General features: G+C 33.7%; 2 protein-coding genes across 2 annotated transcripts; one reads left to right on the plus strand and one right to left on the minus strand.

Moving 5' to 3' along the window:
• Positions 1–1,327: 1,327 nt before the first annotated feature.
• Positions 1,328–4,305, minus strand: LOC140039078 (protein FAM221A-like). Its single transcript, XM_072084780.1, has 5 exons — positions 4,128–4,305; positions 3,303–3,476; positions 2,870–3,060; positions 2,113–2,513; positions 1,328–1,650 (listed from the first exon to the last, which is right to left on the minus strand). Exons 1-5 carry the CDS (start codon positions 4,199–4,201, stop codon positions 1,456–1,458), a joined length of 1,035 nt encoding a protein of 344 aa, XP_071940881.1. The 5' UTR covers positions 4,202–4,305; the 3' UTR covers positions 1,328–1,455.
• Positions 4,306–4,527: 222 nt separating this feature from the next.
• On the plus strand, positions 4,528–17,969 carry LOC140059268 (spectrin beta chain, non-erythrocytic 1-like). Its single transcript, XM_072105168.1, has 3 exons — positions 4,528–4,676; positions 5,309–5,489; positions 5,583–17,969. Exon 3 carries the CDS (start codon positions 5,632–5,634, stop codon positions 16,384–16,386), a length of 10,755 nt encoding a protein of 3,584 aa, XP_071961269.1. The 5' UTR covers positions 4,528–4,676; positions 5,309–5,489; positions 5,583–5,631; the 3' UTR covers positions 16,387–17,969.
• Positions 17,970–17,990: the final 21 nt, after the last annotated feature.

Consider the following 17,990-nt stretch of genomic DNA (forward strand, 5'->3'; position numbering starts at 1 on the left):
TCTGTTTTGAAGAGCTAATGATCGTTCTTCACAAGTACTCTGTCACAACACGAAGAAGAAACGAAGCAATTACGCATTAAGGTTAACTACTGTGATGTCATAACGAAGTTTTATAGCCGCCTGGATCCCCAAGGCTAACATTTTTTCAGAAAAAGGTCCTTAATTTATTATCAGAGGGTATTTAATAGAAACATGAAAAATGATAAATTTCTACATGGAAACTGATTAGGTCACCCTCAATAAATATTTCATTAATTATAATTACAGCTACCAAAAAAACAGCTACTGAAAATCCGATAAAAAATGGTACATTATTCAGACACCTACTCCCTGGGATATTAACCCACTTGGAAAACTAACTCGTGGACATGGCTCACTAAGTACTACCCTTCTAAAGCTATATCTACACTATAAAAATAATTCGAAAATGATGATGATGATGTCATATCACTACCATATTTTGGAACATCACACTTTATTTGTCAAACTAGTTTGATAGGGTAGACAGAGCTTAAGAAACTATCGGTCAACGAGAAATCACATTAAAATTAATAAGTAATTTTACCTTACGTTTCATCATTTTTTGTCGTTTTTTTGGTGTACGCATTTATTGTTGTAATATACAGTATATAAAAACAACTTATCTTGTTAATTTTAACTTGTTTGCCATTTTTCTCTAGAGAATCAGATATTATGGTAATTTCGGGTTTAATAAACATAATTACTGACGAAGTCTGACGTAGATTTCTACCGAATTCTATATTTTACCGGTACCTACCATTTTTGATGTAAAAATGGAATTTGTGATTTTTATTATTTTTTAACATTAAACAACAAGGGATCATAATAATTAAAAGGATGTATTAAAATTCATAAATTCTAAAAATTGATTAGTTCATACGCACTATTTCTGTTTATACGGAAAGGTCTTCCTCAAATGTCAACAATTTGCGACATGCTTAATATTAAACTTGCGTTTGAATTTTTGTCTGGTCAAGTATTATACGTATGAAACGCCATATGTGCCAAAAAATTTATCTTTTACTAATATTAAATCGAAACACAGACTAGAATCTAGACTACAGGCTTATTACTATTAGTACAAAAGATAACTTCATGACTTTAATCACCGTCTATATTCTCTATTTACCTTTTTCCAGTTTAATTTTGAATGTTTTGAAGTTTAAACAACTTAAGTTGTAATAAAATTGCATATCCTAGTACTATGTCTTTATTGCACAGATAAGAAAATAAAAACACTGACAAATGTAATGATGATTAATGATAAAATAATAAGTATTAGTAATTATAATGATGGTGAATGTGATGTTATTGATGATATAACTACTGTATAACATTATAATGAAATTCATACTCATACTGTTGTGATATTTACTTACAGTAACTTACAGTACATGATGATGATAAGCACGAAGAGATAAAAACAGATAATAATTAAGATTTGCCAGTAGGCTTTTTAACTCCAGTAGAACTCTGTAGTTTACTACCTCCACCACTCTTGGACGGACTAGAAACTCTTCTATTGCTTGTTGTTGTGGAGGCATGACTAGCGCCATCTATCACTCTATGTCTGGGATTAGCCTTGACGGTCGCAGGACCACCTCTTGCTCTTTGCTTTTCTTCTTTTAACTATTAAAATGTTTAATATAATCAAAGCATTAGCAATATTATTGTATTTCCAATTTCTCAAAACAACAAAATGTGTACAGCTATTAAAGATGTATTGTTCCCCTGAAAAAATAATGTTTAACATTACATTGTTTTTAATATGCCGTTTTAATGTCATATAATAGTTACATAATAGATAAAAAAAATGTGTTTACCTAAAAAAACTGTAATTTAAAGCAAAAAATAGTCGAATTGGTTGCCATCCAAAGGGTTTTTGTTTAAATGTTACCACTTATTTTGTCATTTTATATGAGAAAAAATGTTTTTTTAATTTTTTTTTAACAGAAGGGATCTAACAATTAAAACTACAAAATAACCTATTCATAGTCTGATTTAATTAATATTAATTTTTCGTGTTTTTTGGAGGGACAATACACCTTTAAACAATTCAATACTTAATCAAAAATACACATTAACTCTTACTCTTTGCTGATATCTTTTTTCATAATATTCCATATCTGCATCAGTTCCTGTGAATTTAAAGTTAGCAAGCTCGTCAGTAACTTGATTCACTCCTGCCCCTTTTAAAGTTCTCAATGTTGAAGCATGCATTTTCAGAAATGGATGATCTGACGAGGTGATTGGCTGGTTTAAGAAAGCGTCGTCTGGTGTTCCTATACCACTATCATCCAATCTCATGTATCCCTCAGCTAAAGAACTGAACCCTGTTAAACCACCCATTGCTACATATGGTACATCCCTGCCAACCGGGTGACCACGTGCCAATCGTTCTTCTTTTGTCTCTACAATCATGTCATGTGCAAATGCTGGTTGAGTGCAGGTACAGGTGTAAGAACTCCGGAATGAAACACAATCACATTTGGCTGAAAAATTAGAGTTTTTTATAATTCGTAAATTGAAGCTTAAAATTATTATTATTAAAGTTATCTAACCAGCAAAAACACATTGTGCACTTTTAACAACTGTTGGGGTTGATTCAAGGAAGGCAATCTAACAAGAGGATGCTAAGCTGCGGAGATCAAAGGGTTTATCTGTGGCTGCAAGCCATACAGCACTGTTGGTATTTTCTGCAGCCAGACATAAGATCATAGGACTGTTACAAGTTCCTATCTTGGGAGGGTGAGCTCAGCCGCCATGAGGTTCTTGTTTTTAGATTGCCTTGGTTTAAGGAAGGGTAGTTTTCTAACTCTACAATAAACTGTAATGAACAAAAGCCAACCTTTTTTGCACTTGTGTGATGAGCCTTCGAAGTGTTCTTCAGAAGTGTGTTTACAACGACATCGAATTGGCTGACTTCCAACTCGTGGAACATAATTATAAGATACGCATTTACATCTTCTCACCTTGCAAGGAAGAGCAATTGGTCGTTCTGTTGGAATTTCTTTAAAGTCAGTTTTATGCTGTTTATACCTGAGAAAAATATACTTTTTAGTGAAAACAGGGCTCTAATTCACCTAGCAATTTGCTGCTATAGATTATAATATTGTGCTTTAAAAAAAAAATTTACAATAACATTATTGAGTGTGTGGACACAGTTGGGCTTATTAAAAAAAGCACTGAAATGTGTTGTGGTAATTTAAAATATCTCTATACTTCACAGTAGGTTAAACATATAGTACATGCCTATAGTACCATAAATATAAATACTGTACCTATGCTGACAGAAGCAAAGTGTTTCAGGCCCAATCAGTTTACAGTCCATTCCAGTTGGCCCTGTCCAGCTGACAAAAAGTCGGTTCTGCATTCTGATTGGTAAAACATTTCTTTTATACTCTTCATACTCATCTGGAGTAAATAATTTACCACCATCATCTTCACCTACTATTCTGAAATAAAATAATTATTATCAATTTTATATTATTAGTTAGGCCTAGGCTAGGTTAGCAAAAATCCTGAGTCGGATTCAAATAAGCTCTACTTATGTTTAGGCTTCTGAGGCCCTAGTTAGATGTACTACACAAGCTGGAGAGGTAGGAGGCCTAGCCCTAGCTAGACCTACCCCTTCTATTTTAGCCCTACTATCTACACACAGTCACAGGCCTTTCGTTGTTGTATAATAATGCATGTCTTTTATTAAATAAAAAAAAATCACAATTTAAAATAAATGTATTTTGAAATATATTATCTTTAGTTAGGCCTATTATCTATATCATGTGTATGTAGCCGTGTTGGCTACAACTGCCTAGCCCTACACTACTACTAGGCCTAGTACTACTACCTGTCCTATAGGCCTCTACTACTACTACTACTAGCCTACTAACTGCATGGCCCCAGAGGGTTAGAGGCCTAAAAAGGGGGCCTAGCTGAGTAGTCTATCCTAGATAGAGAGGCCTACTCTCTACCAAGACTAGAGGTAAGATAGGTCTAACCAAGGAGTTGTTATTATCTAACAACAACAGTAACAGTAACACCCTGTGGTCTAACCTAGCTAGCTAGCTAGAGCCTACTACTACAAGGTAGCCTATTTTATAACTTACCGTTTGTACTCTAAATATTGATCAATAGACGATGCTGCATTTGGACCAAATTTTAGATGGTATTGTTCTCCCATTATATAAAAATAAATTAATGAAAACCTTATGTCAAACAAGTTTTCTATTAACAAAATATCGACTTTGTTTTTGTAGGAAAAAGAAAAAACGAAATAGCATCACGTCGCCAGGGCGGCAGCTCCAGAGGGCCACATTCAATGAACCGTAAAAAATGACAAGCTGTGACCTATACTACTAGTAGTAATATATAACTAATTTTTAATTTAAAATATTTAAATTTCTATTGTTAACAGTTATTTAAATACATATATATACATTAAACAATATATTTACTAAAATGTATATATAACTATTTTATCTTGTCCAAAACAGAATTGCTGCCAACAATACTTTTTTATTGAAAGCCGGAAACGTGGCATGGCGAAAAAAAAACAAACAAAACGAAAGACGACGGAAGATTGCTGCTTGGATACAAGACGCTACGCAATCTTTAAAATAATAATAATAAACGGCCTAGGCTAGGCCTAGTCATTGGTAATTATTTATGATAATACTAGTTATTTGTAAAATATATATATATATATACGACGATGTAGTCGATGTTATTTTTTAAAGTTAGGTTTAGCCTATAGGCCTAGCCTAGTCTTGTAGTAGGCTAGGCCTAGCCTACTAACTAGCTAGCTAGGCTCTGGCCTAGCTAGGCTAGTAGAGTAGTAGTACTGTGTAGCTCTCTATGCTAGGCCCTTTTTTAGGCCTACTAGTAGGTAGGACCGAGCGAGGACTTTTTGGCTAGTCCTCTAGAACTAGCTAGCTGTATAGACTAGCTAGCTGTATAGACTAGCTGAACGGGCACCTATCCGCATATCAAATCATTGGAATTTATGCCACGAAAAATGTAACAAAATATCAATATATATAAAAAAAAATAATAATACAGTATATTAATAAAAAATCCTATATTCATAAATTTTAGACAATATCACAACTGAAATATACAGACATTAACTGTACGACATCTTCTTTCAGTAGTTTACTACTGTAGGTCTACAGTATGTGGACTCGAGTCGAGACAATTGTGGCCAGGATGTTAATTATAATACAATCTTTTTTTAATACTATTCGTACTATGTTCGTAACTCTAGTTATTATCATTATTTATTTCAAAGTGTAAATTCAAAATGAATTGTATCATGAAGATCTAATGATAGGCAGAGGAAATAATGTAGGCAGAGGGAATAATGTTGGCACAGACACGCAGGCATTCAAAACAACTAATAATGATGTGATTTGTTTTGGAAACGTTACCACACCACTGTCAGGATCATCTCACACACACATATTGTAATTGTAAGTAGAAATAAAACAAATAATATTCACAATTGCATGCAAATAAAAAGTTGTTGTAATGACTAATAATAATAGTAAAAATATTTACTGTAGGTATCTCTTGTCTGAAATGATGGATAAACACACCTAGACTTGAACAAAAATGGACACCAAGTCAAGTTTTGAGAAAGGCCGGATAGAAGCTTTGAGAGATGAGCGCATAGCAACTCAGAAGAAAACATTCATAAAATGGATTAACTCATTCTTAGTAAAAGTAAATGGAGAGGTTAAAGATCTCTTTGTTGACCTTTCTGATGGTAAGCTACTCATCAAACTTCTTGAGCTTCTTTCAGGAGAAAAAGTTGGACGACCAAATGCTGGGCGACTCAAAGTACAAAAAATTGAAAATGTTAATCGATGTTTGAAATTTTTATCCAGTAAAATACGACTTGAAAGCATTGGAGCAGAAGATATTGTAGATGGTAATCAACGTCTAATTCTTGGACTGATATGGACAATTATTTTAAGGTTTCAAATTCAAGACATACAAATTGAAGATGAGAGTAGAGAAACAAGGTCTGCAAAACAAGCTCTCTTGCTTTGGTGTCAACGAAAGACAGCGGGCTATGCTGGAGTAAATGTAGAAAATTTCACATACAGTTGGAAAAATGGCCTTGCTTTTAATGCTCTCATTCACTGTCATAAACCAGAGGTAATAGACTATGATGGCCTTAAACACAATACAAACATTGTGAACCTGAATAATGCATTCACAGTGGCACAAACAAAGCTAGGTATTGCTTCGCTGTTGGATGCCGAAGATGTTGATGTTGCTAAGCCTGATGAGAAGTCTATCATGACATATGTAGCTGCCTACTATCATTATTTTGCGAAAATGAAAACAGAAAAAACAGGGGGTAAAAGAATTGCAAAAATTCTTGAACAGTTACTTGAAATCGAGGTCCTTCAACATGAGTATGAAGATCTTATTTCAAAACTACTTCAATGGATTAGGGAGAAGATTGTGGTCTTAAAAAATCATCACTTTCCAAACAGTCTTGAAGGTATCCAAGAAGAGCTGGAGTCTTTCAAACACTTCAGGATCGTAGAAAAACCTCCCAAGTATGTGGAAAGAAGCAACATTGAAGGCACATTATTTAGCTTGCAAACAAAGATAAGAGCAATTAACAGAACAGCATATGTTCCTTCTGATGACAAAGTATTAAGAAACATTGAACGCTCATGGGATGAAATGGAGAAGGCTGAGCATGGTAGAGAACTTGCTCTTAGAGAGGAATTAATTCGACAAGAAAAGTTAGAACGACTTGCTCAAAAATTTCATAGAAAATCTTTGTTGAGAGAATCATGGATTGATGACATGATTAGCGTTTTGAGTGACACTTTAGTTCCACATCTAGATATACAGATGATTGAGGCAGCAACAAAACGACAAGAAGCCATTTCTGCAGATGTAGCAGCGCGTGAAGAGCGCTTTACAGACCTAAAAAAGATGGCTACTGATCTTATCAATGGTAACTATCACAGCATGGAAGATGTTAAGAGACGTGGTGATGACATCTCAGTGAAATGGAGTCGTCTACATAATCTCCTAGAAAACCGCCAAGAAATGCTCAATAATATGAAAGACCTTATAAGCCTGTTCAGAGAAATAGAGAACATAAAAAGTGAACTAAATGAAGCTGAAGTTGGACTCCAATCTACTGATTGTGGTAAACATATCTTAGGTGTTGAAAATCTTTTGCAGAAACACTCTTTAATTGAAGTAAACATTGCTTCCCAAAACAAAAGATTAGAGGTTGTAAATTTGCAAGCTGACAGATTTGTAACTAGTGGTCATTCAAAAACTTTGGATATTAAACGAAAGGTTGCAGATGTAAATTTGACATTTCAGTCAGTCACACTACTTTGCGGAAACAGACAAGCTGCGCTAAAAGCATCTCATAACTTTTTCCAGTTCTTTCAAGAAAGTGATGAGGAGGAATCATGGATGGCAGATAAACAAAGAATTGCAAAATCTGTGATTACAGGTCGTGATCTTAATGCTGTTTTAAGTATGCAGAAGAAACATACTGCCTTGGAGTCTGAGATAACAGCAAGGCAAGCCATCATTGAAGGTGTTATAGCTACTGGTGAAGAGTTGATTAATTCTGGACATACCAAAAGTTCAAAGGTTAAGAGAAGAATAGATGAACTTAGAGAAAAGTGGAATAAATTAAATGAATTTTGTGAATCAAGAAAAGTTCGACTTCAGGAGTCAGCAGCAGCACATCGATATTACACAGATGCAAATGAAGCAGAGTCATGGATGAGAGAAAAGATGCCTTTGGTTTGCAGTCATGATTATGGAAAAGATGCTGTAGCAGCAACTACTTTATTGCAGAAGCACATTGCACTTCAAGAAGAAATAAATGCATATTCTGATGATATACAGAAGCTAGATAAAGAGTCTGCACATGTAATTAATAGTTGCATGTCATACGAAGATGTTGGTGTCCATCAGCCTGAATATAACATAAACAACAACATATCTATAGATGTACCAGATTGCAGTACAGAAATAATTGATATTCCATATGAGGTAGAAGAAGAGCAGGAGATTGAAAAAGAAATAATCAAGGAAGTGGTGCAAGAAAAACGTTATCCACAAGTCAGGACAATGTTTAAATATGAAGGACATGGAATGAAGATTATCAAAGGAGAAACTTTGATTCTGATTGAGAAAGCCAACAAGGATTGGTGGAATGTAAGACAAAGTACTGGTATTGAAGGTTATGTACCTGCAAATTATGTTAAAGAAATAGAACCCAAGGTAGTTACAAAGAAAATTCCAAAAAAAGTGAAGGTAACTGAAAAAAGAATTGTGAAAAAGATAGAAATGAGACAAGAAGTAGTATCAAAGAATTCAAAACCAAAACTTACACGCCAATCAAGTTTGAAAAGACGAGCATCAATACATTTTGACAAAGACAACATAGAGTCAAGGCAGCAAGGAATAATGGCCACATATAAGAGACTTCAAAAATTATCTAACGCGCGAAAGCTCTATTTGCAAGACGCTATAAAATTGTTTGAATTTTATAGAGAGTGTGATGACTTTGAAGTATGGATAAATGACAAAAAACAGTTAGTTATAAGGAAGGAGACACTTTCAGGTAACATTGTGTCCAGCCGAAGAAAATTTGAACAATTTCTGACTGACATTTCTGCCAATCAAGGAAGAGTATTACGTCTAAACAAAATGGCTGATGAATTTGTTGAGACTGGACATAGTAAACAGGTTGAAGTGAGAAAGCGCCAAAGCGAAATAAATTCCAGTTGGAAACAATTGCTTCAGTTAAAAAATAACAAGGAAAAACAACTTGAAGGTGCTTCTACGATTGAAATTTACAATCAATCAGCTGGTGAAACCAAAGAATGGATTCTGGAAAAGATTTCTGGAATGAATGATATGAATCCTGGTACTGACCTTTCTATTGAAGATCTCCAACGAAAACAAGAACATTTAGAAAGGGAACTTATTCCAGTACAACAGAATCTTAAGAAGCTTGGATTACTTGCTACAGCTGTAAAATCATCTTATCCTGACGAAAGTGAACATATTGATGACAAACAAATAGAAATAAAGAAATTGTGGCAATCACTTAACAATAAGGCTGATGATAGAAAGAACCAGTTCAAGCAAACTAGGGACCTAAAACGTTTTCACCAAGATTGTAAAATGGCATTTCAAAAGAACCAAGAAAGCTTGCACCATTTAATGGACACAGAATTGCCGAAAGATGTCAATAGAGCTGTTGATCTTCTAAATCAAAATAAAGAGTTAGAGCATAACCACAGAATCAACGATGACAAAGTGGAAGATATTATAACACTTGGTTCAAGCATTATGAAAGTTATACCGGATTCTGTTGCTATTAAACACAAGATAACAAGATTGGAGGAGGAGAGGAAATTGATTCAAGATAAATGGACCAAGAGAAATTGCCAGCTAGATAGTTGTTTAAAACTTGCCTTATTTAATCGTGAAGCTGATCAAATTGATGTTTCAACTAATGGACATGAAGCATTTTTGGACTTCAATGATGTAAGTGATTCTGTAGATGGAGTTGAAAACCTTCTGAAACGGCACAATGATTTTGAGCAAACTTTACTTTTTCAAGAAGAAAGAATTAATAATCTGAAATCTATGACGCAAACATTATGTGAAAATGAGCATGTTTCCAAAGATGATATACTTAAACGTAAAAACGAAGTAATTCAACAAAGAGAAATTGTGAAAAAAAGGTCTATTGAACGGAAGAATAAATTAGTTGAGTACAGGAATTTCCACATGTACGTCCAAGAGGTTGATGAATTATCAATGTGGATGGATGATAAACTTGCACTTCTAAGTGATGAAACTTTTAAAAATCTTATAAACCTTCATTCAAAGTTGAAGAAACACGAAGCTTTAGAGGCAGAACTACAGTCCAACAAAGATAGACTTGATGCAATCTCTGAACTTGGACATAAGTTATTAACAGTGTCAAACTTCAAAAGTGATGAAGTTCAGGTAAAACTTTCAACATTAAACAAAAAATGGAACCAACTTAGTATCTTGTGGCAGGAAAGAGGAGTCAAATTAAGACAGGCAATGCAACAAAAGGAAATGAATGATATTGTTGACAATATTCTTGGGAATATTACAGAGATCAAAAGAAAATTATCTTCAAAAGATGTTGGACATGACTTATCATCAGCTAAGCGACTTCTAAATTACCATCAGATATTGGAAAATGATATGAGAATAAATGCAGATAAGGTGAAAGATGTGGAAAAGAAGGCAAACTTACTAATTAAAGAGGGTCACTACGATGCAGAAACAATTACAAAGAAGTCCCTAGATGTCATACATATGTTTCATGAACTTCAAATTCCAGCAAAAACCAGAAGACATTCACTTGAAGAATCTCTTGCTGTAAAACAATTTAGTCATGATGTAGAAAATGAACTGCAATGGATAGTTGAAAAATTGCCACAAGCTTCTGATGATGATTATGGTGGGAATCGGTACGCAGCAATAATGCTTCTAAGAAAGCATGATAAATTTGAATCTGAACTTGTAAGTCATCAATTAGTCATTAACAAGGTTATTGAAAAGGGTAATTTTATGACAACCATACACCAAAATAGTTGCAAAGTCATTGAAGGAAAGTTCAGCGAACTTGAAAATGCTTGGGAATCATTGTTGAAGCATGTAAGTGGTAGAAGACAGCAACTGAAGTTTGCTAATGAAGCCCAAAAGTTCTTTGCAGATGCTGATGAAATTGAAGAGTGGGTGTCTGAAAAATCAAGTCTTTTGGATAATCAAGATTATGGTAGAGATGAAGATGCAACACTTAAGTTTATTGCGAGAAATGGTGCTTTAGCAAGAGATTTGGAGTCCTATACTGTTACTACAAATGATCTACAGAAACAAGCATCATACATTAAGAAATCGGAAAACCCATATATACAAGAAGTCCATGCACGCCTGGAAGAAATAGAAGAGTATATGGAAGATTTGTCAGTTCGCATTCAACACAGAGATTTACAATTAAAGCAGTCAATGTTACTTCATGAGTACATCCGAGAGAGTGATGATTTATCAGATTGGATTGGAAGAATGTTTCAAGCTGCAAGCTCTGAAGAACTTGGTATTGACTTAGAAGACATCATGAAAATTAAAGAAAAGTTTGAAAAACTCAAAACTGAAGTAAATGTTGGCCGTAAAAAGGTCACCAACTGTGAAACCTTGGCTGCAGAGTTAGCAGAGAACAATCATGCTCAGACTGAAGCAATTCAAGAGGTTCAGTTGAGCATTACTGAAGATTGGCATTCTCTTCAAGATCAATTAAGGAACAGAAGTGGTAACATTGAGGCAGCAGAAGAGATTCACAAATTTAATAAAGAGGCAGACGATGTTATGAGCAGAATCAATGATAAATTCCAGGCAATTCCCGATGACTGTGGAAAAGATTTGAAAACAGTGCAGTTATTATTACGAAAACATAATACATTCGAAAGTGATTTAGTTGCTTTGGATTCAAAGTTTCATAGCCTTCTAGATGATGCTACACATCTTCAACATAATTATCCTGGTTCAAATGCTGAGCAAATAGCAGCTACCGAAAAAGTTATGGTTGAAAATTGGAATAGCCTTAAAGATAAAACATTGAACAGAAAAGACAAACTACAGCACTCTTTAGATTATCAGCGATTTCTGTCTTGGTGCAGAGACATTGATTTATGGTCAGGTGAAGTTAAATTAGAGATGTCATCAATAGACCCAGCAACAGAAATAAGTGTTTTAGAAGTTCAAAGAAATCAACTTTCAGAAATAAAAACAGAAATAATTGCACGTCAAGATAACTTTTCAGCCATTAGTGAAGCTGGAGAAATATTGCTTACTGAAGGTCATTTTGCACGAATAGATATTGCTGACAAATTATCATATGTAAGTAAGCTTCAAACTGAATTAGATCGTACTTGGAAACATAAACAAGATGAACTTGATAAGGCGCTAGCACTGCAAGTGTTCCTACGTGATGCCCAGCAATTGGAAGTGATGACTAAACAACAAGAAACACTTTTGACTCAGACCACAATTGGCATGTCTGTTGAAGATGTCGATGTTCAAAGAAAAAAGCACGATGCATTTGAAAAAGTACTTGTTGTACAAGAAGAGAAAAAACTTTCATTGGAAAGATTTGGCAATGAACTTCTAAGCAGTGACCATGTAGACGCACCTATAATACAAGTTAAACTTCAAGAAGTAATGGCAAAAAGAGAAAAAGTAAAAGAAATCAGCAATGAAAGAAGCAAACAATTAAATATTGCAAAGCTCCAAAGGGAGTTTGAAAGAGACCTAAACGAAGCAAAAGAGTGGCTTCAACAGAAACTGAAAGTATTAAAAGATGATTCAATTAAAGATGTTAAAGATTTAGAAGAAAAAGTAAAACGGTTGCAGAAACACCAGGCATTGGAAGCAGAAATTTCGGCGAATAGAACTCTTGTCTCACAAGTTAGTGAAACTGGTACAAAACTCATGAAAGCTAATATCAGAGAGGCACCACAAGTTAAGAGGGATTTAGATCAAGTTAGATTACTTTGGCAAGAAGTTCAAGAAACATCATTGAAAAGAAGTAAGCATCTGGACGAAGTTAAAGATCTTCTGCAGTTTAATGAACTAGTTGGAAAAGTACAGAGTTGGATTAAAGATAAAGAACTAATGGTAACTACTGGTGATGTTGGTGATGATTATGAGCATTGCATTGAACTTCAAAAAAGATTAGATGATTTTGGTGCCGATATGTCTGTTGACAAATCAACATTGGCTCGAGTAAATGACATTGTTATTAGACTTGTGAGAAAAGGGCAATTAGAGAAAAGTAACATCGAAGAGAGGAAAGTAAAACTGATGAACAGGTGGGATATGCTTCAAATTTCCCTAGCTCAATACCGTGTAAAACTTGCAAAATCTCTGGAATATCATAGGTTTTGCAGGGATGTAGATGACATCAATGAGCAGATATCAGAGAAGAAGATAGCAATGACCCCAACAGAATTGGTTAGAGATTTACCTGTTATCGAAGCATCACAAAGAAAACATGAAAAAATGATGCAAGCTGTTTTGTTGTTGGACCAGAAATTAAAGAATTTAGAAAGTCATGTTTCAAAATTTGGTTCAGGTCAAGAACATTTACATACCATTTCATTAGATAAATTGAATGAAGTGAAAGAAAATCTGTGTGCACTGAATGAGTTAGCAGGCGAACACAAAGAAAAACTTGCATTTACCTATAAATATGTTAAATTCAACAAAGAGTATGAGGAGACCAACCAATGGATAATAAATCTAGCTTCACAATTTACTCAACAAGACAATCCGGCCAGTGTCCAAGAAGCAGAAAATATATGTGAAAGACATAAAGAGAATAAATCTGAAATAGAAGGTAGAGAACCTATGTTTCAACGAGTGCATGAACTTGGCAATGAATTATTTGGCAACAGATTCGTCAAAAATGATATTGTCAAGGAAAAACTTGACAAATTGGTTGAGGAAAAGAATGCTCTTTATGAGAAGTGGGAGGCAAAAAAGAATTTTCTTGGTAATAGTTATGATCTTCAAGTATTTAACGAATTAGTTGATCAGACAGAAGCATGGCTTACAAGTAAGGAGGTAATTATAATTAATGATGATATAGGCGACTCTGTTACAACTGTAGAGATTCTAATAAAGAAGCACAGAGGTATTGAGAAAACCCTTGAAAATCAAATGGAGAAGATGAATGAATTAGCCACATTTTCCAAAGATCTAGTCAATTCTAATCATGACCAAAGTACTATTATCAAACAAAAGACAGAACAGGTTCTTCAAAAGAGAGATAACCTTTTAACAATTTCAGCAAATCGAAAGAAAGTTCTAGAAGAGTCCAAGCAACTACATGAACTTATGGTAAGCCTATACGAAGTTCGATCATGGATGGCAGAAAAAATGCATATCGCAAAAGATGAATCTTACAAAGACCTTAGCAATCTTCAAAAAAAGTTACTGAATCATCAGGCTTTCGAGACTGAACTTGAAAGTAATCAGATTCGTATCAATGATATAGTTTCAGAAGCAGAAGTAATGTGTAACACTAATCACTTTGCCTCTAGTAATATTGAAAAGCAGATGGTAGAACTTAATAATGAATGGCAGGATTTGTTAGAATTATCACTCATCAAAGGGAAACGTATCAAAGAAGCTGCTGATGTTCTACAATTTGAAAGAAAACTTCATGACTTTGAAGGATGGTTAGTAGATGTAGAAGCAAAGTTGAATTCACAAGAATATGGTGAAGATCTCAGAACTGCTACATTGCTTCTGAAAAAACATGAGATGTTACAATTAAATGTGCAAAATCATATGGAAAAGAAGAACTATTTGGAAGTTGCAGTTGAAGAGTTTCAAGAGACAGGGCATTTTCTTGGTGACAGTATTTTAAATAGAACCGAAATGATCATTGAAAGCTTTGATGCATTAGACGCCCCATTAAAATTGAAAAAACAAAAAATATGTGATCAGTGTTCCTTATATCAGTTTCTGGCAGACATCGAAGAAGAAATATCATGGATTAATGATAGGATGATAAAAACATCTCCTTTTGTAAAGGTTGACAATTTAGCAATAGCTCAGACTCTATTTAAAAAGCATCAAGCATTGCAGACAGAGATTAAGGGTCATGAGAGAATGATACATGATATATCAACATCGTCAGAACATCTAATAAGAGGTCGTCACTTTGCATCACTAGAGATATCATCTAACACTTCTAAGTTGCAGAATCTCTGGCAAACATTGAACTCTACAGCTGAAAGCAGACACAAAAAGCTAAAAGAATCACTTGATATGCACACATTTTATGCTGAACTAGAAGAAGCAAGAGTATGGATACATGAAAAAGATGAAGAGATTACAAGAAAAAATATGGGAAAAGATGTTACAGCAGTTAAACTAATACTGAAGAAGTTGAATGCTGTAGACCTTGATATTGACAGCTTTCAAGGTACTATCATCGACTTGAGATCTCTTTGTGATACTTTAGTGCAAAGTCATCATTTTGGAAGTGAAGAAATTGAAGCAAAGCAAACAAACATTGAACATCAGTTCGAACAATTAAAAGATCATGCTAAACAGAGAAGACAACAATTAGAAGAACAGGAATTAATCTACAACTTTTATTATGAAGTTGCTGAAACTCAGGAATGGCTAGCTGAAAAAAAATTGTTTGCATCTTGCGAAGATCTTGGGTCAGACTTAGAACACGTTGAAGAACTTGAAAAAAGATTCTTAGCTTTTCTTGAAGAACTTAATTCTAATGAAGAAAGAATAATTAGGATTAAAACTATGGCTGAACAATTGGTTAAAGATAAGGTTGGTAACAAAGCTATTGTTCATAGTAAATGGGAAAATGTTTCAGAATTATGGAAGTCTGTTCAAGAACTAAGCAGTGTGAGAAATAAACAACTAGAAACGTCAAAAATGCTACATCAGTTTAACCACGATGCAGATGAAGTTTTAAACTGGATTCAAGAAAAGGATGCAGGAATCTCAACTATGGACATCGGGCATGATCTATCATCCGTGCAGATTTTGATAAAAAGACACAATGGATTTCAAAGAGAGCTATCTGCTCTAGAGGAGCATGTAGAAAATGTTGTTAGTCATGCAGCTGAGATTGTTGAAAGCATTCCAGAGGCGTTTCAGGATGTCAGTAAAAAGAATGATGATGTTGTTGAAGTTTGGAATGTTCTCCTTGAAAATGTTGGAAAGCATAAGGAGATGTTGAAACAAATGGAACAGATTCAAATATACTTTACTGACAGTAATGAACTACTAGCCTGGATATCAGAAATGATGACGGCCATAAACACCCATACTAAACCTTATGATGTTGCCAGTGCTGAATCCCAGTTAGTACATCACATGGAAAATCAATCTGAGATTGAGTCTAGAGCAGATCACTTTGAGGAGTTAAGTCAATTAGGAAGAGAGATTGAGCATAATGAGTTATTAGCTGAAGACATCAGGAATAAAGTCGATCAACTAGAAGAATCCTGGTATGCTCTTAATACAACGTGGGAATCTAAAAAGGACCTGTTTGATAAACAACTTGATCTGCAGATGTTTCAACGGGACATTGAAGCGGCAGAGAAATGGTTGGCAGCTCGGTATCCATTGATAGACGATGATTCCTATTTGCAGGAGTCGGCAGATATTGACGAATTTTTTAAGAAACAGGAAGAATTTGAAACTATGATTGCGACACAAGAAGAGAAGTTCAAAGCTCTTAACAGACTTACAATAACCGAAGAAGAACAAATTAAAAATTAATTTCAAAAGTTGTTAGATATACTAAGTAGTAACTGTAGATAAATGAAATAATTAGTAAATTGAGTATATTATGAACAAAAATACCTTTCAGTATAGAATTTCATCCACATTATGAAATTGGTAAATTCAAATATAGATATAAGTGGCATTGTTTGTTTACCTTTAGTCTGATGTAGAATATTGAACAGTACTTGCGACCAAGTAAATAGTAACTTTATGTATTGAAATAAGTGTATTCAGATAATGACTTAAACTGTATTTGTAATAACTTAGTATAATCTCTGCAAACTGCTAAACTAAATGTGAATTTATGAAGACCTATGTGAGTTACTATAAGTGCAAGAAAAAAAAATCAGTAACAAGGATTATAAGATTATATATAGATACATTTTAAAACACAGATGATTATTCTGGCAAATTAAAAACACTACTACTTACCATAATGTTGAACTATTATCAGTGGTATGGTACTGTACATGTGACCTGCATCATGACCTGCTTCAGATTATGTAAATGAACTGGAAATGAATGAGAGTAAGATAAGCAATTAAATTATTGTGTAAGACTGAGATTTTTTTCATTAAACACACCAAATAGAGTTTTAAAAGTTGTGAGTACTAAGTCGGAGTAAATGACTTGCATACCTTGATTATTTATAGTTTTATTCCTAGTTTAATACATTTTATATTTTAATAATATTTCTTAATACCTTGATGTTATACATTCCTATTCGTAATGCATTATCATGTATTGTTTTATGTATTTTGTCCGTTGCCATTTTGGAATATACCTTAAACAGTTTAATTGTAGGCGTATTAGTATTGAATTAGTTATTTACTTATTTAATGTAAATGCGTTATACCAAAATCTTGTATTTAGACCAATTAGTCTGCTTTTAATTATTGTTTAATGTTTTTTAATCAACAAAAGTTTAGATGTCGTATTTTCTTCCAAATGTATAAACACAACAGGGTAATTCTTAATAGTACATGGTAATAGGATTCTTTCTATATTGCAGTATACATACATATACAGTATATATGCTTTTTTAAATATTAAGTTATTTTACTTCAATACAGATTGTTTTAACTTACTTTTTTTAATAGTGTTCTCTTGCATTGGTTATAGTAGTATTCATCCGTCCAATTCCATATACGGTATATTTTCAGTGACGACACCACGATGAGTCACGCACGTGTAATAATTAGAAATTGAATTACGAGCTCGCAAAGGTAACAGTTGAATCTCGTATTCATTTTCAATCATAGTTTAGTGTTTAGAGCAGTTTTATCGCACAATTCATTTGATTTAAAATTTTATTTATTTTTAATACTACGTTTTACTACAGTGGATTGAGTTTACATTTATTCAGGGTAGCGTATAGTAAAGACCTTTGACCTTTGTGCTGATTTTTCACACTTGCTATTTCCCATGGTGCATTATTATCCGTCATCAATTTTCCTGAAAATATTTATTATTCAAATTGTATTTCTATGAATATTTACTATTTTAAAATATATTTTACACTATATACACACGTCTATTGATATTTCATTAATACATTGATTCACTTTCAAATGTTATGCTGTATTGTTTAATTTTAT

This window comes from Antedon mediterranea, chromosome 1 (assembly GCF_964355755.1).
Source record: "Antedon mediterranea chromosome 1, ecAntMedi1.1, whole genome shotgun sequence".
Classification (NCBI taxonomy): Eukaryota; Metazoa; Echinodermata; class Crinoidea; order Comatulida; family Antedonidae; genus Antedon; species Antedon mediterranea.

Bases quoted from the DNA above. Each gene is read 5' to 3' on its own strand.
- LOC140039078 (XM_072084780.1), bottom strand. From the start codon at position 4,201: ATGGGAGAACAATACCATCTAAAATTTGGTCCAAATGCAGCATCGTCT. The intron at 3,061-3,302 runs GTACAGTATTTA...TATTTTTCTCAG, and splicing joins CTTTGCTTCTGTCAGCATAG to GTATAAACAGCATAAAACTG. The intron at 1,651-2,112 runs GTAAGAGTTAAT...ACATTTTAATAG, and splicing joins AAAAAAGATATCAGCAAAGA to TTAAAAGAAGAAAAGCAAAG.
- LOC140059268 (XM_072105168.1), top strand. From the start codon at position 5,632: ATGGACACCAAGTCAAGTTTTGAGAAAGGCCGGATAGAAGCTTTGAGA.